Source organism: Microcebus murinus, chromosome 3, assembly GCF_040939455.1.
Source record: "Microcebus murinus isolate Inina chromosome 3, M.murinus_Inina_mat1.0, whole genome shotgun sequence".
Taxonomy (NCBI): Eukaryota; Metazoa; Chordata; class Mammalia; order Primates; family Cheirogaleidae; genus Microcebus; species Microcebus murinus.
The window spans coordinates 83,541,126-83,562,779 of NC_134106.1; the positions used below are offsets into that span (position 1 = coordinate 83,541,126).

The 21,654-nt window shown below is 42.3% G+C and overlaps 1 protein-coding gene across 1 annotated transcript in view; it reads right to left on the reverse strand.

Moving 5' to 3' along the window:
• The window catches only part of TGFBRAP1 (transforming growth factor beta receptor associated protein 1), a 56,740-nt gene that overhangs the window by 13,624 nt on the left and 21,462 nt on the right, over positions 1-21,654 (reverse strand). Inside the window, exons 3-5 of the mRNA XM_012737660.3 lie at positions 16,925-17,119; positions 14,412-14,566; positions 2,285-2,367 (exon numbers count right to left, since the gene is read on the reverse strand). Of these exons, the coding sequence (XP_012593114.2) occupies positions 2,285-2,367; positions 14,412-14,566; positions 16,925-17,119 (433 nt within the window). The remainder of the gene's footprint in view (positions 1-2,284; positions 2,368-14,411; positions 14,567-16,924; positions 17,120-21,654) is intronic.

Consider the following 21,654-nt stretch of genomic DNA (forward strand, 5'->3'; position numbering starts at 1 on the left):
TATCTGGTTTGAAACATTCATAGTGCCGATCTGGGCTAAAGTATGATTTTTGATCTGGGAAACCTACGCCTGTCATATAAGATCTAGGGTTCCCATACTGGCTAACGTAAGCCCACACAACACTACCATGGCAGAGCAGCACCCATACTGTACAGGGGTACATGCCCATTTCCCAGAGTGGCATGGGCACACCATAACAGCAGGAGTATGGTCTCACTGTTCCCTCCCTTTCGTCTCTCCTTTGCTCTGACACTTAGGCCATGTCTGCTGAGTGAAGGACCAGCTGCAGCTGCTGGACACAAGGACAGGACGCAGACCGTCCAGAGGAACAGACACATCCCACACGTCCCCACAACACGAAGGATAAATTGGTTTCCTCTTGGGCACCAGCTACGACCAGCTGCCAGTTGTGGCCTCTAGCACAGTACTGAGAAGGAGTCTTAGGACAAGTCCCAGTTCAATGAAGAAAAAAAAAATCATGATTTATTGGCAATGTTTGCCTGGGGCACAGGAAGGGAAAGTGGACTCATCCCTGTTTTAGGAGTATCCTCTTCAAATATCAATGCTCGCAGTCACGCCCCAGACAGAAGCTGAGCAGCAGTCAATGTGAAGTTAAGCTAGTAAGAAGCTGATGTATAGAAGTGCGGGAATCCCATCCACATAGCAGACAGACCCTACACATTTATTATCTTCCCAAATCAGTGACCTCTTCTAGGCATGTGTCTGTGGCCATTGTTTCAGATCAGCCCATGAGAAAAAGAAGATGCCCTGGCATGCACCTATGACCCGAGTAAGGAGTCTTCAACACTGCAGGGATAAAACAAGGTATGGCAGAAAAGGGCCTGGGTCCACCGGGGCAAAGAATCTATTTACACTCCAAGGCTACTGATCCTTCCAGGAACAGATGAGAACGGCATACAAGATAAAAGTAAAAGTAAAGTACTTGCATAAGTAAAAGTTATATGGACATCGTTATTTAAGGAATAATTCCTTCTTTGCTCAGAAATCCATTGTCTACACTGGACTGTGTAACAGAGAGATCAGAGCCACAGTAGATGTAAGGACATGCCTGGGTCGTATGCAAACATCCTGTAGGACTGGCAGGAGACAGCATGCCATGGGAGGTGTTTGCTCAAGCTGTTACTTAGATGAAAATGATCTATTCAGGGACTTCCTATACATCTTATTTTTTAGATAGCTCTAAATTGTGCAGAATCTATTCTAGTGAGACATTTTGAAAACTTACTGTAAACGCAGTGCTTTAGTAGGATAGTTAAAGACTATCCGAGCAAGTATAACTTAGTTTTCTGCAAGGCGTGCTGAACAAGTACGCACTGCCTCACCAAGCACACTGGCTGCAGGAAAGGGCAGTGGGGAGAGGGGGGGCCTGACGCCAAAGATGTGCCCATGGTCACTGCGGGGGAGGGGGTGGGGTGTGTCCTACAGATACAGCATTCATCTCAATGCCACAAGGGACCTCCACAAGAGGGACTCAACTTTCTAAGACAGCTGGCCGGGAATGTCTCATTTTAACCCTTTGCACTTGGATGCTGAGTGTGACTCAACACGGCTAGCAAAAATTATAGAGATTAAAATTACTCTTTGAATGTATCAATAATTTGAAATATAAAAAAAATCCAAATAAATAAGTTTGTATGAAAAGAAACTCCAGTTTTTTATTCTACCGCCATGCTTTATTAAAATCTGGGGTATTTAAAACATTAAATCCCAAGTAGAATAAAGGAATCAAGAAAAAAGCAAGCGAGTGCAAAGGGTTAAAAGTCTTTAGAAGGCAACAAAAAGTTTTCATAGGTCTTTCCAGAAGCCCCAGCTCTTTCTTTAAACTCAAAGCTTCTTGTAGAATCTCTGGAGAGAAGCAAGCCAGAACTATAGTGCTTTCCTAGGAATCCTTCCAGTGCCATCAAGTTCATTCTCTAGAATTCTCTTCTTCTGGCCAAACAATCTTTTTCTTTTTTTTCCCACTCACCCTACCAAGACTGGCCAAACAGTCTTGATCCCTTCACAGAAGCAGGACTATTCTCTGACCTCTCTTCAGCCTCCACCCTCTTTAGGACACAGGACAGTTAACTTGAGGCTGAGCGTGAGGAGTGAAGTTAAGGAACCAGCACGGTTGGTGTCTGCTGTTACCAACAACCCTCGCCATTTCCACCTGAAGCACAACCTCACACGGCAACACTTCCCATCACGACATCACACTGGAAACAGAGGTTTGACCACAGAGGGACATGGTGGTGGAAGTCTTGCTACCAACACCTCAAATTACCTGAAGAGCTCTTTAGCTTCCAGGAACTGAAGTTGTGCAAACTGTATAAACCCCGCCTGCTGCAGAATCCTTCTGTACATTACCTGCAAGGAAAGACACGTTTAATCTCTTAGAGATACCTTAAAGCCATCGCAGCAGGGGGAAACTCAATCTCTAATTCATGACCCAAGCTGAATGTTAATTGTGACACAGAAGCTTGAAGTTGGAAGTTAAAGGAAAAAACAAGGCATATATGAAGTGACAGATAATCTCTCTCTTCGTGGTTTTCATAATCCCCAGATCCTTCCCAAACGCATCCCTTCATCTTCATTAACTTGCAGGGCTTCAATGGCTGCCTCTACTTGTGGTTGCTCAGAAGAACATGAACAACTCTGGTGTTTCTGGCCAACCAGGAGCTGCCTGGCCTTCTCCTGCTCTTCTGGTATTGACACTTCATAGCAGCATTTCTCAGAGTGTCCCTCAGAGCACAGGCTGACACCATTTAACAACTAAATATAGATAAACCACAACGAGTAAGAGGTGCAACATTTGGGGGATGGACATGCTTGAAGCTCTTACTTGAGGGGGGAAAGTGGCATGGGCAATATATGTAACCTTAACACTTGTACCCCTATAACACGCTAAAATAAAATACATAAATAAATAAATATAGATAAATACATAGGCTTTCTTAGGGTAAATTCTGCAAGTTCCATCTCCTTCTAGTGATGCACGGCCCTCACTAACACATCACTATCTGACATTCTTGCAGTAAAAGTACCAGTTTTGTCTTTGTTTAACCCACTATGACCCACATTTCCATGACCCCTTTGTTCTCGTAACACCCAGTGATAGCAAAACACAACTTAGGACCTTGTCATATGGTGTCTCTGATCCCACCTCCTTCCTGCTGCTGTCCCACAGGTCAATTTTGAGTTCTGTGCACCCTTTGTTCACAACAGCTCCTGAATGTGTCCCTTCGCTCTGTCCTTACAGGTGCCACCACCACAGCCCAGGCCCTCTTTGCCTCGCAAGTGAAGACCCTGGCTGTGTCTAGACCCTGGCTGTCTCCCTGACCCCGAAGCCTCCTCCTTCCAACCCAAGGGCTGCCTGACAGGCCATGAGTTCTGTGAATGTAGGGCACACACATCACTCACTAGCACCCCGACACGGCCAGCCCCAATATCTGCCATTTATCGGTGCTTATTGATCTGAAGAATTATCTGATCAATTTTCATGAAACTCCACTTTGTCATTATTCACTGTCCCCATTTTACAGATAAGGAAGTTGTGCCCAGAGATGTTAAGTTTTTAGCCCCAGGTTACTAAAGTAACAAGTGGTTGAACCATGATTTAAAACCAGATCTATTTTGGATTCTAGAGCCCATTCTTTCCACTCACTGATTCATCCACACAGCAGGAGATCAGTGCTGTTGGCCACTGAAGACACTGGTGAAGTGGAGCCAGGCAGTGCCTAAACACCACCAATCCTTTTCTCTCAAATTACCCTTCAAAGGGCTTTCACTGTACAGTAGTCTTAAAGAGTGCTCAAAAGCAAAGCCACAGTTGCTCCCTCTGCCCCCAGCAAAAATTCCTTTAGAGATGTCAGAACAAGCAGGCTGTTTAAACCTTTCATTTCTCTTCTCACCATCTGTCTTTATTTTTCTTCCCTGAAACCAGCCATTTCTGACCTAAAGATCAACCTAGTTGTACTGCCCAATAATAAGAAGATGGGAGCAGGTCGAAGTCCTGTTGCTCAGGAATGTGAATTCCCTTTCTGAAAGCAGAAATAACAGAGGCCATCCACTTAGCCAAAAGAATGAAGAGGACCCATCTGCTAGGGCAGAAGAATTCTCAACCACACCCAGAGTTGCTGATGAGAAATCAGCTGAACAGCAATTTATTCGGTATGGCTGCAGGATTCAAATGTTCCAGTGGTCCCCTACCTGAAGAGAAATAAAAATTACTTTTGCTAACACTCCAAATCTGTAAGAATAAGAGGCTGTTTTCTATGTTCTAGTCCAGAAATGCTACATACAGACTTGGAAGAAGCATGCAAAGAGATTCTTTCGTCCTGCTTACAGGCACCAGGGGTATTGACCAAAGATGACATATAGAGAACACCATCTGATTTTACCTAAAAAATGCCTGATTAGAAACCTGACAAAGTACAGCCAATTCTTGGTGCTTTGAAATTGACTATCTCATCTCCAGATTGTCTACTAGACTGAAGCCTCCTCCTGCTCCTGCTCATTAATCCTGAACTATATACAACACCTGGAGCCAGGTAGAGACAGGATGACTATGTAAGGAAGACAGAGAATAAGAAAGTCTAGAGCTAATTCAACAACAGAAGCTTCAGTTTTCTTTTTTTTTATAATCAGCCTTCAGTGTAAGGCAGTGACTGAAACTCCCAGGTGAAAAGAGTAAATTACCAAAACAGGCCTCTAAGTAGTCACTCAGTATCTACTCGGTACAAAGGGCTGGGAGCCCAATATCTCGGCCAGGTTTAAGAGGTCACAAGTACTCTGGAAACAAGTTGAAACTGAAGTTAAAACCCATGTTATCAGTGTTATATTTCTGAATTGACATTTCTAGCTCTTGTGATTTGAGGAATTGGGAGTTTTGTGAAACATGAGAATCTAAGCTAAAGATTTCTAAACCTGTTTTCAAGGTTGCATTGGCCAAGTGAAATATCACACAAGAGCTTCTTCACATGTTGGGAGAACAGCTCTTCTGAGCACCAAATTCACAGCGTAGCTTATTCTGTGGCTCCTCCTTAACATGCACTGCCTAATGAAATACAGCGTCCTCCAACGAATGGAGTGACATTCGGCTTTAGCAAGGAAGGAAATTCTGACACATAGTAAACCTGGATGAACCCTGAGGACATTATGCTAAGTGAAACAAGCCAGGCAAAGAAGGAAAAATACTGCATGGTTCCACCAATAAGACATCTCCAGGCTAGTCAACTTCATAGAGACAGAAAGTGGAATGTGGGTGGGGTGGGAGATACTGTTCAATAGCACAGAGTTTCTGCCTGAGAAGGTAAAAAGCTCTGGAGATGGATGGTGGTGATGGCTGCACGACCTTGTGAATGCACTTAATGCCACTGAACTATGTGATTAAAAACTGTTAAGATGGTAAAAATTTATGTAATGTATATCTTACTACAATAATAGAAAAAAAAATCTTCTCCAAGTAAATTTTTTTCCTTTACTGAACTTTGGTAATAGCCGAAAGCTGCTTATTTCTGTGGTGACCTGGTTTAGACCGAAGTGAAACACCCTGGAAACAGAAGGCTGGGCTGTGAGTCCAGAGGCTCTGCCCGTTTTTCGCCGTGTGACGCTGCTCAAGTGACTCTGGGTCTCTACGCTGCATCTTCACCTGTGCAAGGAGGCACAACCACTCCTACCTCAGAGCTGCGGTGAGGGTAAGCGAGTTCAACCGTGTGGGCTTCGCAACAGTGCCTGGCATGCAGTAAGCACTCAATAAATGTCTCTCTTTAAGACTACTGAGCGTGTAGTTTGCATTTCTAATGCCATGATTTAACCATTTCCATTGTCTTTTCAAGTCTGTTTGCTTTATGCTACCACATCTTTGTGAGTACTGGAGGGGAGGTGGATAAATCCTTTTCTAATGAAAGTTTTTCTTTCATTAGAAAGAAAACTCTTTTTGAGTTGAAAATCAGGAGATTCTAAAAGGAATCTTCCTACAAGCAGCTGGAATAACCACACGATGGCAGCACAGACACGATCACTGTGAAAAGAGCAGGTCCTAAAACATGGCACCCAGGTGGCTGTGCCTAACCATAGGCCAAATGTGCAACAACGCGTAGAGCGGTGGGGCCAGCATAAGGAATAAAATGGAGTCATTTAACTGCAATTCGGAAAAGTGACATTTTCTTTCAAGTCTGTAAAAACTGGGTAGGTCAGATGTGGACTCAGACTAGAATATTTTTCATAGCTAGCTATAAAAAGGGTTTTCTGATAAAGATGACAACCGCAACCAAATGAGTCTGCAAATACCACAGCAGGGGGTCTCCCTGGAGTCAAGGGGGGATGACAGATATACACTGGGATGATGTGAACTCAAAGCCAGGGGCAGGGACACCAAGAGCAGGCTGCCTCCGCCCTTTCCTGAGCCAGCTGAGGCTGTGGCTGGTTCTTCAGTCCAGGGGACAGGCTGGGAACCAAGAAGCTGTAGGTCACCCCTACTAGGATACAAGGAGACAACAAAAAAAACTACATTATAAAGACAGCGTTAAGACCTATTCTAGGAGTTTTCTGCTGAAAAGACATTCTTTTAAGGGCAGAAAAGCGTACTTATAGGGTTAGACTTAGATCCCTTCCCACCTCAAGGGGGCACCCCAGCTTTGCCAGTGGGGCTCATTTGCCTCCGGGACAGCAGGGCTGGCGGCACGCCCTTCTCACTCAAGACAGGCTGGGACGCAGACCTGGAGAAGGCGAAATGCCAAAGGCAGTCATTACAAACCAGCTACCAACACACGGAGGACAGCCCACTCCTGACGTGACACAGACCACCAAGACGCGTGCTATGATGCCTCATAACACCCAGAAGACTTGGGCTATGTGATATGTAAGTATCATTCTTGTAAGTACAGCTAACATCCTACACAAAATTCAGCATGTTACAATTTTAACTATATTCATACCTTTATTTTTTCACTTATTGAAAATGTCTCTTAGTTATCGCTGAAATAGAAACATCTTTTCCAAAATAGATTAGGTGGGACATTAATGCCATGGCAGTCTCCTTGTTAAAAAGGCAATCTGGCCGGGCACGGTGGCTCATGCCTGTAATCCTAGCTCTCTGGGAGGCCGAGGCGGGCAGATTGCTTGAGGTCGGGAGTTCGAAACCAGCCTGAGCAAGAGCGAGACCCCGTCTCTACTATAAATAGAAAGAAACTAATTGGCCAACTAATATATATAGAAAAAATTAGCCGGGCATGGTGGCGCATGCCTGTAGTCCCAGCTACTCGGGAGGATGAGGCAGTAGGATCGCTTGAGCCCAGGAGTTTGAGGTTGCTGTGAGCTAGGCTGACGCCACGGCACTCACTCTAGCCTAGGCAACAGAGCGAGACATTGTCTCAAAAAAAAAAAAAAGGCAATCTGTCCTGAATGAATAAGTTTGTAAACATGTATGTATGTATGTACAGGGGTCTACATATTTCAATGTTGATATATAAAATATATAAGCAAAGATGCATTTAAATGCTGTAATTATAAAACATACAACTATATCATATATAGAATGATATATTTTTATATGTAGTCCTTTTTGAGGATTCACAGAAACATAATACAAAAATAGCAACATATGATATATACCCTCAGAGGGAATCACGATAGAGAAGCTTCAGCTAGAAAACCCAATTAATTTAACATTTCAAGACAGAAGCTTCTTCCCGCCCTGCACCTGTTGCCATCCCTGCGTAAGTGTTCTGTGAAGCGCTCTGGGAAGCCCTCACCTGGAAGGAAGCCATGCGACACACACACACACAAAGCGGCAAAAGTGGGAATAGTGTGCCAGCAAGGTGATGGCAAGAAAAGGGGGAGCACATGTAAAAAATGTATGCCCCCCAAAAAGACACGAATTCTTGGAAAAGAACATTGGTGGCTTTTAGAGAGAAAGATGCTAAGGGAGAAAAGGACACTTGCCATTTGATTTTTTGTTAACCACATGTAGCATGTTATTTTTTCTTCTATACTTTTTAAAATTTTAAATCCCCAAATGAGTAATACATTCACACGCTCAAATTTCAAACATTCAAAAGGGATACAGTGAGGCCTTCCACTCCTGACCCCAGCCAGAGATGCCCTCCAGAGGTAATCAGTGCTATTCGTTTCTCGTGCAACCTTCCAGAGACACGACATGTATTGGTAAGAAAATGCTTTTACCCCATTTTAATCGTGGTAGCATGCTATGCACCATGCTCTGCACTTTGTTTTTTTAACGTATTGTATCTTCACACTGTGCGTTAAGTGCACCAAGGCACTGATTTTTTTCCTGGCTGCACAGCACTGCAACACCCACCCACCGGACAAAAACACATCGAATCACGCCCCAAGGGTGGCCTCTAGGTTCTGTTGTTTTTTTAACAAAGATGGAGCAAGAGTCTTCTATAATTTGTTATTTCAAATTTTAGTGATTAGACTTTTATAGACTACAGTTCAAGGTGCACAACTGCAAGTTGTAATGTTGTCAGGTTTTCTTGAATTGCCTCCTACAAAGGCTGTATCAATTTACATTCTTATGAGTGACACATGAGAGTGCCCACTTCCCCACATCCTCACCAACATGGTACTATCAAATGGTTTAATCTCTGGCAATCTGATAAATGGAAAAATGCATTAGTGTACTTTTAGTGTGCATATCTCTATGTGGGAGACAAAGCATCTTTTCATATATTTATTAGACAGGTAACTTCATTGTCCTACCTACTAGGGTAGGTAGGTAGGGTGGCATCAGGAGATGTAGTCCTTGGGAGGTAATTAGGATTACATAATGTCCTGCGGGTAGAGACCTCATGAATGGGACAGTGCCCTTCTAAGACTTCCAGGAGAGCTTGTCTCCCCTCTGTGCCATGTGAAGACAGAGAGAAGATAGCTGTCTATGAACCAGGAAGGGGGCCCTCTTCAGACAACACATCATACAGGCACCTTGATCTTGGATTTCTCGGCCTCTAGAATTGTCGAAAATAAATGTTTGTTGTTTAAGCCACCCAGTTTATAGGATTCTGTCACAGCAACCTGAGATGGCTAAGAAAGTGCCAATGCTTTTTAGTCTTTCAAGTCTCCCCTCAAAAAAGAAAACTACTGTTTCATAGTAGCTTCATTCACAATAGCCAAAAGGTGAAAGCATCCCAAGGGTCCACTGACGAATGAGTTAAGAAAGAAAACACGGTATAGACATACAATGGAGTATTATTCAGTCTTAAGAAGAAAGAACATTTTGACATAAGCTAACATGGAAGAACCTTGAAGATACTATGCTCAGTGAAATAAGCCAGTCACAGGAGGACAAGGAGGAAATGTAATTCCACTCATAGGAAGTACCTAGAGTGGTCAAATTCACAGAGACAGAAACAGAATGTGGTTGCCAGGGGCTGGGAGGAGGGGACAGATGGGGGGTTAGTGTTTAATGGGTGCAGAGGTTCAGTCTGGGAAGATGAAACAGTTGTGAGGATGGAAGGGAGGTGGTGATGAAGGCACACCACGTGAATGGACTTAGTACTTGCTGTGTACTAAACTGAATACTTAAAAATGGTAAATATCTCGTATGTTTTAGCACCATTAAAAACACAAAAGCAAAAAACAATTTGGATAGCAAAACCAGAAACTCACTGACACACTTGTACAAAATAAGTGACAAGGCCTCCCCACAAACCCCAAAGCAAAAGCCAGTGGGGACAACTCACCACCAGCCACAGGTCCTGGTGGTATCAGAAACCGTGGGGACAAGTGGAGACAGGCAAAGGGCTGTGAACCCGAGACCGCCAGGGCACCTCCACCTGCCACCAGCACCACCCGAGAGCTCGGCAGGCCACCGTGAGGATGGCAGTGGGGACTTGTAAGGCTCCAACTGGCCGCGACATGAGACTTCCAGAAATTTGAGTGGTTTGGGCATCCCAGCAAAAAGATCAAGTCACTTCAAGGGAAAGAACTTCAGATTGTCATCAGATTTTTGACTGCAACACTTTATAATGGTGGAACATATTTAAGTTCCTCATTGAAAGATAATGTGAGTCGAGGATTTTATATTCAACCAAACTGGCCCTCAAGTATAAATGCAGCCGTTGAACAGTCACTGCCAATTCAGAGCCAGTGCTCTAATGTTCCCATCCAGAAATATCTACCAGAGGATTGTTCAGAAAACCAAAATGACTGGAGGGACATCGACATTAAATTTGGTGGTGAGCATTCAACTGATAAATAACGGAGACAGAACAGTATGTGGTGTGTTACGTGCTCAGAGAAAGTACAGATATGCTCATCAAAACAATAGCAGAGAATAGGGAGATTATGCAAAAAGGACAATATGCTTGCCGACTGCCTTCCAGGCACTGGCTACATGATGAAGGGACAGTACTTCAAAGCAGATGCTGGGGAAGAGAATGGGACAGTGAAGAAGAGGGTGCTGGCTAACTTCAAATACACTCAAAGTGGGGAACCAACAGACAACAGGAACCTCCCTGGAAAGAGAAAACCAAAGGCATTGTATAAAGTTAATACTATTAAAGCAATCATTAAAATAAAAAATACACTCACACCAAAAGAATACAGGTTAAGGAGGAAGGGAGAGGGAAAGAGGGAGAAAGAAAGAAAAGGGGAGAGAGGGAGGGAGGGAGGAAGAGAGAGCGATAGAGAGAGAAAAGAGGGGAGAGGAGAGAGGAGAAAGGAGAGAGAGATCAACAGACCACACAATAGGAAGGAAGGCAGTGACCAGAGCAAAGGAGAGAAACCGACTCTAGACTTCTCTGAATATACTTTGTCTTGCTGATTTGACTCTTGAACTACGTAAATACTTTACATAGTTATAAAACAAATTAAATTTTAAAAAGCAATCCCTAAAGAACAGAAGTCAAATGAAACAAATGAACCTAGCTATATATATAAGAGCTGGTAGCAGAACCACACGAGGGAGAACCAGCCCAAGTGACTTTAAAATAGTAATTTGAGTGTACAGTCTAGTGAAATTTTCCCTAAGGATAAAAAAAAAAAATACAAAGCAAGAGCATTTATACAACAACTAGGGAAATAAGAGCATCAGCCAGGTACCCACCATACAAAGGAATTGGCATTAATTTCGGAGAGCTATGTGCTGTAGTTATCTAAAAGAGGAATCTTTGCTTTTAGAGGTACATACTGAAATATTTTTAGATAAAATTAAAAAAAAACTATCCGAGCTCAAGCTTAAATATAAACACTATCCATATGACATGGTACAAATCAAGTAATTTTTTATGTGTGACACAAACCTGTATATAAAGCAAGAAGATGTCTCTTTATTGTTTCTCTTTTTTTTTCTTTTGAGATAGGGTCTTGCTTTATCACCCAGGCTGGAGAGCAGTGGTGCGATCACAGCTCACTGCAACCTCTAACTCCTGGACTCAAGTGATCTTCCTGGCTCAGCCTCCAAGTAGCTGGGAATATAGGCATGCACCACCACACTGGCTAATTTTTCTATTTTTGTTGAGACAGGGTCTTGCTACATTGCCCAGGCTGGTCTCGAACTCCTGGGCTCAAGCAATCCTCCCACATCAGCCTCCCAAGTGCTAGGATTACAGCACTTGTGAGGCACCATGCCCAGCCTTACTCTTTCTTTAAAGCATCCTAAACCTTTGCTTACGGCCTGCTTTCTTAAAGTTCTGAACCCTTTTGGACCTCTAGAAGAAGCAATCCTATAATCTCAGTCCTATAGTTAAACTTTTTGATCAACCCATTCCCAAATCAGAACTCAGTGAAGCAAAATTAGTCATTGCTTTCAATGAAGGGAAAGGAGTGCAATGGTGAGGAAGCAGTCTACTGAGCTCTGGCCTCTTCTCTTCCTTTCTGCTTCTCTAAGCCTGAGGTCTAGCATGCAGCATCCTGAAGTTAAAATAAGTAATGCACCTAACTATATGAGCGGCACCCAGTCCTTAAAACATGCACACACATTCAGGCAATGTTATTTGTAACCTTCTTTTGGTCAATATTGTCTTATTGCTCTCTTATGGTTTCTTGTTCAAACAAAACCCTCTGCTGACCATCCACTACCACAGCTCTGCTGCAGGACCAGTCCGCAGCTCGGAACTACCCATTCGTCCCTTTCTTCTATAGAGAGGGAAGAGTCTACCCAGGAACCAGGGAGGAAAAAGCATCAGGCTGAGGAGTGAGCTGATATGTGACATGCGCAGCGTGCTCAGCGCTCCTGTACACACAGACTTGCAGAAGCAGGGGGAAAAGCAGTTCTCAGTTCTGCCCGGAGGAGAGAAAACGCTCAGCGAAGGAGACAGATTTAAGCAAGGTTCTGAGACGGTATCTTACTGAGTACAGAAGTATTAATATACCCCAGTAATAGGACATAGCATAAATAACAAGCGCAGGGAAGGGGGAAGGGTAGAGGTGTGTGAGAGGGAACATGGCATGTTCCAGAAATGGGGAGGCACGGGCGGCAGGGCAAAGAGCCCCAGACAGGGCTGGCCCTGACATCACAGCTCTACGTCTGATCTGGGCTGCCCTGTCTTTAGGTCTTGTCTGTAAGATGAGGGCACCAGCTACTACTGAATTCTTTTGAGGATTAACAAAACAAATGTCTCATCTGCCTTGCAGAGTGCCTGGCATATTATAGGGCTCAAGAGTTGCTTGCTCTCTTTGTCCTACACCCTTTGAGGCGGGAATGTGGAATTTAGGCAGCAGGAGCCAGGTGTGACCAAGAGGCCAGAGAAGTAGGTAGAGCCAGATTATGACGCCTTTCAAGGACTTTACCCAGGCAAGGAGGTGCCCAGTCAAGTCTTTTAAGCGAAGGATTTGGATTCCCATAGCTACCTGGAGGATGGAGTGCAAACACACGAGAAGGGAGCTGTGAAAATAATTCAGGCAAAATATGGGGGAGATCTGAACACCAGCAGTAACAATGGGAACTGAGAATAAAGGCTGAAGTAGAGATAATTCTGAGGACATATTTCCAGAGCTAGATATATGAGTTTGGAGCAATACAAAGAACAGGTTAGAAAAGGAAAAACAAAACAAAAAACCTCTCGAGATACCAGATTTAAGAACAAGATGACTTATCTAATAATGACTGTTCATCTCTACTCTTGGTAAAAAATAGGTAGAGGGGAAAAAAGCAAACAATCAGATAAAGAACACTGAAAGCCTCTGTAAGAAAATGTTATGCACTTAAAGTGTACACATGGTGTGGGTGCAAGGAGGGGACACCACCCCGCCCCAGCAGCAGCTGTGACAACCTTGGCATGGCCCCTCTGGACTCCAACACCTCCACGGAGGGCAGCTGGCAGAGGAGAGCAGGGATCGAGAGCAAGCGTGGTGGCAGCCAGCCTCAGTCAGAGTGGTGACCTGCCTCGGGGTCCCTTCCCCTGCCCTGCATGGCTCACTGCAGATGGAAAACAATAAAAGTGCTCAGCACAGTCCAGGCCCTGAACCAACAGGAGCTTTCTTCCTTTTGCTTTTGCTGCCCCCTGCTGCACACTAACAGATCTGTCTTACTTAAAAGCCAGCAACAAAGACGGAAAGTTTATCCATGTTGAAATACAGAAAAGATGCTCCCCTTCACACTCCATAACCATAAATCACACACCTTGCCTTCTTCCACTGTCAGAATCTATCCTTTGCTGCATAAAGCACCTGAGGCCAAAGAGTATTTCACCCACAACCACCACACTGTCAGGTATAAAATCTGACCGACATTAATTCTTAATATTAAGAATTAATATCTATTAATTATCAATTTAGATATTCATATAAAGGATACACACATCAATATTATGTTTTATTACTCTCAAATATATAGAGCAACCTGAACAACTAACAATTGATCAAGTAATAATTTTTAGGAAACTTGATTTATATCAATTATATTTATCATAGCAATTATATCCAAAATTAGTCTTTCTTAAATGCATTAAAAATTTTCTCCTAAGGAAATTAATTAGATAGGTTCCTGCAATATTAGGCACTTTTATCAATATGAATAGCAAAGCTTTTCCTATAGACAATAAAAAAATCTAAACTTTAATTCAACCCCATCCCAACAAACACAAATTCTGAATTCAGAGACAAATTAACTTTTCTGGTTTATAAGAACTATGTTCTTGACTCTTCTCTGAATGTTCACTGAAGAAGAAAGTTGATTAGAAATACAACCCAGTGTATAAAGTAGCAGAATTAAGTCTGAAGTTCAAAACCTGACGTCTCCATTATTAGCTGTATATTGTCAGTCAAGCTGTTCGACTGCTCTGCAATGTATTTCCTTATCTATAAAATGTGGATTTATTGAGAAAATTAAATAACAGATACAAAAGCAGTCTGGCATACAGGAAGGGCCAATGCATGTTAGTTAAATCCAAATGTTCTCTAACTGGTAGCTTAGAGGCATGCTTTCTTGTGACCAGTTAATTACAAACCTGAAATTTCTCTTTTGGAATATTCCTCCGGGCCCCTTTTGCTAAAACCAAAGCCTCTTCCACTCTATGGCTTGCTAGAAGATCCTGTATTTGTTTTTCCAGAGGTAATGGAACCAAGATGTAAACTCCTTTACTTGTGGCAACAATCACTCTTCCTGGGAAGAAATTCAACATTGTTGGAAAAGGAAAAAACATATTGCCTGCAAGAAAACACATTGCTTTCTACAAATTAGATCATTATCTGATTGCTAATCAATATCATCATAGTTTCTCAATAGAATTCCTACAGAAATTAGAAATTATAATGCTTCCCTTTTCTTCTTTCCACATTGTCAACTGTTAGAAAAGGGCAAAATCTTAATACTATATTTCCAAAGAATAATATATGCTTTTTCCCCCCTTTTTTGATTCAAAAGTGCTAGCAAATTTAAAACCATTGTGGTAGATGTATAATATATAATCCAATGAATTGGCAGAGCTCAATCAGGGAACATTATCAGTAAGAATTAAAATATGCCTCATGTAACAATTTTAAAAAATTCTTTCCCCTCCAACTTAGTTTATATAAAACTAAGATTTTTTTTTTTTTTTTTTTTTTGAGACAGAGTGTCACTCTGTTGCTCAGGCTAGAGTGCCATGACGTCAGCCTAGCTCACGCTCACAGCAACCTCAAACTCCTGGGCTCAAGCAATCCTCCTGCCTCAGCCTCCTAAGTAGCTGGGACTATAGCATGCACCACCATGCCCGGCTAATTTTTTTCTATATATTTTTAGTTGGCCAATTAATTTCTTTCTATTTTTAGTAGAGATGGGGGTCTCACTCTTGCTCAGGCTGGTTTCGAACTCCTGACCTTGAGCTATCCGCCCGCCTCAGCCTCCCAGAGTGCTAGAATTACAGGCATGAGCCACCGCACCTGGCCTAAAACTAAGATTTTAATGCAATATTTTGAACCATGAGATATTTCATATTCATCTACCATCCAAATACGCCCCAAGTCTTGCCATTAATGTACTCATTTCCCCACTCTCCTGCGAGTTAAACCCTGCTGGCCAACACTGCTGTCCTCGTTTTACCTGTGAGACCCTCCCCAGGTTGTTCACGGAAGAGTCAGAACTGCAATCCAAGACTAGCTCCCACTACTAAGCTTTCAAATGAAACTGTTCTCTTCTGAAGAAACTTTCAGCTAAGCACTACCAGTTCACAGGAAGCAATGAAATGATCTTTTCTTTCTGTCTTCTGTATCACAACTAAAGCAGTTTTTCTCAAACTCACATAAGATTCTGTCCCTCCTCTGCCTGCTGTCACTTTTTCCAGCTGGCCTCTTTGTTCCCACTCAAGGCGGATTACATCGTCTCCTGTATGTGTCCATGACACCCTGAGCCCACCGCTATCATTCGACACATACAGCATCATAATACTGCTCTATATGCTACTCCAAGACATGTGTCAGTGCCCACCTGGAATCTGACCCACCTAACGGTAGGGACCGTGTGTCTTACTAAGTTTATCTCTCCAGCAGCTAAGACTGTGCTGGACACAGAAGAGCAATGCTTGGTGAACTAAAATCCTGGAATGGCAAATGCAATGCATAAATCTCAATCAGTTCCTGGTTTAAAGAAGACACAATAAAAGGCATTTTTGAGGACAGCTGGAGAAATCTGAATATAAAAGCAGGACATGAGATGGTACTACAGAATTAGTGTTAATTTTTTAGGTGTGAAAATGGCATTGTGGTTTTATAGCAAAATGCCCTTATTCTTAGGAGATGAGTGTTAAAGTTATTTTGAGATTAAATGTCATAAGGATGCCAAGTGGTGGCTAACTGCTTGTAATCCTAGCACTTTGGGAGGCTGACATGGGAGGATCACTTGAGGCAAGGAGTTTGAGACCAGCCTGAGCAACACAGTGAGACTCCCTCTCTACAAAAACTAGAAAAATCAGCTGGATGTGGTGGTGTGTGCCCATCCTGGCTACTCAGGAGGCTGAAGCAGGAAGACTGCTTGAACCCAGAAGTTTGAGGTTATAGTGAGCTGTGATGATGCCACTGCACTCTCGCTCTGGTGACAGAGCAAGACCCTGTCTCCCCCCCAAAAAAAATAAGTCATGCTATCTTCCACTTACTTTCAAATGGCTCAGCAAAATGTTAACATGTGTCCAATCTAGAGGAAAGGCTTTCCTTCTCTTTCAACTTTTCTATACATTTGAAAATGTTCAAAATAAAACTGAGGAAAAGTAAAATAAATCCTTCAATTGGCTCAGCATTACACATAAGATGAAATCCCTCCCTGACTGCCCCCGTCTGCTGCAGCTCAGCTCACACTGCCCCTCCGTACACACTGTACCCTACAGTTACACCGCACTCTTGCAGGGACCGTGTTAGAATCATTCATTTATCTGCTATGCTCAGCACAAGGCCCAGTTCCTAACAGACTTTTCATAACATTTACTAAAGCAATATCATCATAAAAGGGTTGGTAAGCAAGTTTTGTAAAGATGCCTACGTAAACGAGTACCTTCAAAGTCCTGCAGGATGTGGCCTTCCTTAAAGGGCAGGGTCTGCTTTTGCTGCTGGTCCAGCATGCTATGAACCGTGATGAATTCGTCATCGAGCGCTATGACATACGGAAAGGAAACGGCCGCCCCGATCACGTTCTCTGACCAGTGCACAGGGGCACGCTGGGAGATCCCGGCGACTGTGGCAAACATGCCTATGGAAATAAGAAGAAAGAGTTAGGTGGGACTTCAAATAACTATGGTATCTTTTTTCTGTAGATATGTCTGGATGCAGAAATGCCCCCTGCAGTTTCCTATAACATCTTATATTTCAAGAAAGGAAAGATAATATAATGCACTGCATGTGTGAAGAACCCTACAGGACTTTATTTCTGTAAAGAGAACTAACTACCTTACCTAGAATGCATACCTGACATGTACTGCCATTAAAAATGAGGTTAAGGCCGGGCGCGGTGGCTCACGCCTGTAATCCTACTAGCACTCTGGGAGGCTGAGGCGGGTGGATCGCTCAAGGTCAGGAGTTCGAAACCAGCATGAGCGAGATCCCGTCTCTACCAAAAATAGAAAGAAATTAACTGACCAACTAAAAGTATATATACAAAAAATTAGCTGGGCATGGTGGCACATGCCTGTAGTCCCAGCTTCTCGGGAGGCTGAGGCAGTAGGATCGTTGAGCCCAGGAGACTGAAGTTGCTGTGAGCTAGGCTGATACCACGGCACTCACTCTAGCCTGGGCAACAAAGTGAGATTCTGTCTCAAAAAATTAAAAAAAAAAAAATGAGGTTAAAAAATGTTTCTGTATAACCGACATGAAGATTTATAAAGTACATGTCCTCATGTGGGACAAAAGTGACTTTCAATCAATTTAGGAAGCTTTGCAAGCTTTCTTTCATATCTAGTCCTCTAACTGGTTTGTCTCTCTAAGTTACAACTCTTTCTCACCCAGCCATTCCACACGTATGTATTGAGCACCTACTATGTGCCAAGCACTCTACTAGGGGTTCTATGAGGAACTGCCCATGCTCAGAGTTGAAGTCCAGCCTGGAACGGAGGGGACTGTGACCAATACCCATGAACTAGTTCTATTCTGGCCAAGCAGGCGATGACGTGTACTGCTTCTAAACTAGGGAAGGAGTGTGAGTGCTGTCACATGCAAACGTAACAAACGTGCAAGAGGTACACCTCTCAAAACATTACTTTCAATTGTGCACCCTCTAAGTTTCAGTCTACCTCCTTATCTAAGCTGGGGGTGGATGAAGAGCAGCTGAGTTATCTGCCTTCTTCAAGAAGCATTATCACAAGATAGAGTTCAAAGCCACAATAATCAATCATATTATGAAAATTCTAACAAAGTATTGCTCTGCAAAAAGTTCAGAGCAATTTCTCATGACAGGGGAATGATCACAAGTTATATTCAGGGAGAATGGCAGCAAGAAAAACGAAAACATATAGCTTTTTCGTTTAAAGGTGCATTTACATTCACTAATTTGTTTGACTTAATAACTTCTGAATCTATATGAAGACGGTGGAAGATGGTGGTGGTTACTATGTTGTATATATGCAATGTGAGACCTTACAAGTGACTTTTCAATCTGCTTATAAGTGTACCAGTTATAAGCAGAACAACAATTAAGAAGGTTAATTCATTTAGCATGATACCCATGTCGTTGAGATAGCAAGCTTGGGGAAAAATGCATCCAAAATATGAATATCATTTCCCTTCAGTCCTAACACTACAACCAACAAAGGGATACCTGAAGTCAAATGTTTTCACTATAAAATCTTTATACCTAAAACGGTTAGGTATGACACATGAACAGGCAAATGAACTGATGGAACAAAACAGAAACTCCAGAGACAGACAAAAGACTAAAGGAGAATTGAATGTACATTTAAAGGCAGCCACCTACATTGACAAGGAGAAAATGGACTCCTTAGTTGGGTGGGATAACTGGATAGCCACATAAAAAAGACAAAATTAAATCCATTCTTTACACTCCTCACTCTAAGAAATGAAATCATACAAGCAGAAAGCACAGGTGACTCCATCTTTAACTCAAAAGATGTGGAAAAAGTTCCTAACTGCAACTAAAAGTCAAGAAGCAATAACTAAAAAGGTCAATATATTTGATTATATAGAAATTTCTAAAAAACCTTTTGTGTGGTAAAAAGAAATAAATATTTGAAACTTATGTAACAGATACTAAGTTAGTATCTCAAATATATTAAGAATACTTAAAAAAAAAAGCTAAAGAATAGATAATTCCCATTAAAGAACTGCAAATGGCTCTTAAACATATGAAAATTGTTCAACCTTGCATGTAATAGGGGAAACACAAATTAAAACTACCCTGTGAAACCATTTCTTATGTACCAGACTGTTTAGCAGAAGTCTGGACAACATACTCTGTTGGCAAAGCTGGGGAGAAACAGGCTGTCATACATTGCTGGAGAGAAATGAATTGGTACAACCTTTATGGAGGAGAAATGTGGTAATATTTTGCATTTACACTTTGCAAACTCAGCAATCTCACCTCCAGAAAGCTTTCTCATAGACACTCTGAAAACACACACAAACACACAAAGATAAGTCCCTTTTAACAGCGTAAGACTAGAAAAAAACCGAACGTCCACCAGCATGTCCAATGCACTGTGGCACCTCCACACCGTTGAGTAGCATGTAGGTATTAATATAAAAATGAAGGAGAAAGACCTCTATGTTATACTATGAAGTGATTACCATAATATATTAAGTAAAAAAAGCAAGGGAAAGAACAGTACACTACCATTTAGCCAAGAAGGAGGGTGATACAAATGTTTATGTATTTGTTTTTATGTTTTATCTAAAAATGAAAGGATAGGCAGGTCGTGGTGGCTCATGCCTGTAATCCTAGCACTCTGGGAGGCCAAGGCAGGCGGATTGCTCAAGGTCAGGAGTTCGAGACCAACCTGAGCAAGAGCAAGACCCAGTCTCTACTATAAATAGAAAGAAATTGGCAGTACAACTAAAAAATATATACAGAAAAAATTAGCTGAGCATGGTGGCACATGCCTGTAGTCCCAGCTACTTGGGAGGTTGAGGCAGGAGGATTGCCTGAGCCCAGGAGTTGGAGGTTGCTGTGAGCTAGGCTGATGCCATGGCACTCACTCTAGCCCGGGCAACAGAGTAAGACTCTGTCTCAAAAAAAAATAAATAAATAAAATAATATAAAAATGAAGAAGGAAGACCTCTATGGTATACTATGAAGTGACTGCCATAATATATTAAGTAAAAAAAGCAAGGGAAAGAACAGTACACTACATTTAGCCAAGAAGGAGGGAGATACAAATGTTTACATTTTTATGTTGTATTTAAAAATGAAAGGATAAATCCTAAAAATAAAGGTTACCTATGGAGGAGGGAGAGACTAGGCAAAAAGCAGGATATACGCTAGACCTCTTTGATTCTATCTTGCTGTATTTTATCTGCCTTGGAACCCTGTAAATATTTATATAATAAAAAATAAATAAACTAAAGCAATTTCCAAAAATTGAAAAGTAAAATAAAACAAACCAATCTAACTGTATATCTAGTTGGTGGCATAACCGCACAGAGGGGAACTATTCCAAGTGAATTTAAAACACAGTAATTTGACTGTATATTCCTAATACCCTCAGGACAAAAAGAACCACAAACCATTAAACTTTTTCCAGTAATTAACGCTGTGGGCACAGTAGTGTCAGTACTGTTATTCTGTTCTATACACTATGGGATAAATTAAAGGAAGAATGATGTTGGGTAAAGTAAGAGAAGTAAGATTTTTAGTGTGGTTGACAGGAGGCACAGGTATGCTGATGATGGACTGGTTCTATCAACGTGATCTCACTGCAGAGTTATGACTGAAAAATATACACTTCTCAGCACTGTCCACTAGAAACGATAGCAAACAAGCACCTCTAGCCCCCAGGCTATGGTCTGCAACCGTGAGGGTTCCTTGGAGAAATGGCTGAAACCAGACCCAGGGCAGGAAGGGCACTAGGTGAGCCGGGAACATGCCAGCAGCCGGGGACACTAACAGATTCCTGGACATGTCGGAGGGACTCAGGAGTCCCCCCGAATGAGCTTCCACCAGGCACCGAAGGAACCAAGCACATCCGTGAGTTCCTAACAATGCTTTTTAGAAAGTCATTTCTAAGAGACAGAAGGGACCCCCCTGTTGAAAACTGCCTTTTGGATATAACGTACTTGGTGTGACCAAATACTTACGAGAAGTTTCGCTTCTTAGAAGCATTCCCGACACAGGCCGAGTACCCCTTATCCCAAATGCTTGGGATCAGAAGTGATTCGGATTTCAGATTTTTGAATATTGACATATACACGATGAGATATCCTGGGGATGGGACCCAAGCCTAAACATGAAACTCATTTATGTGTCATATATACCTTATACACAGGACCTGAAGGTAATTTCATACAATATTTTTAATAACTTTGTACATGAAACAAAGTTCGTGTTAAGTACGTATGTGGGGAATTTTTCCACTTGTGATGACATATCACCACTCAAAAAGTTTCAGATTTTGGATTTTTGGATGAGGGCTGCTCGACCATAATATATTGATGTGAAGGAGGAAAGGACAAAAACAGAATGTCACCATTCAGGAGCCAAGACAATCAAACACTGCTCATGCACTTCTGCCACTATCCTGCCACATATTCTCGCCAATACTCTTCTTGAGTATTTACTGT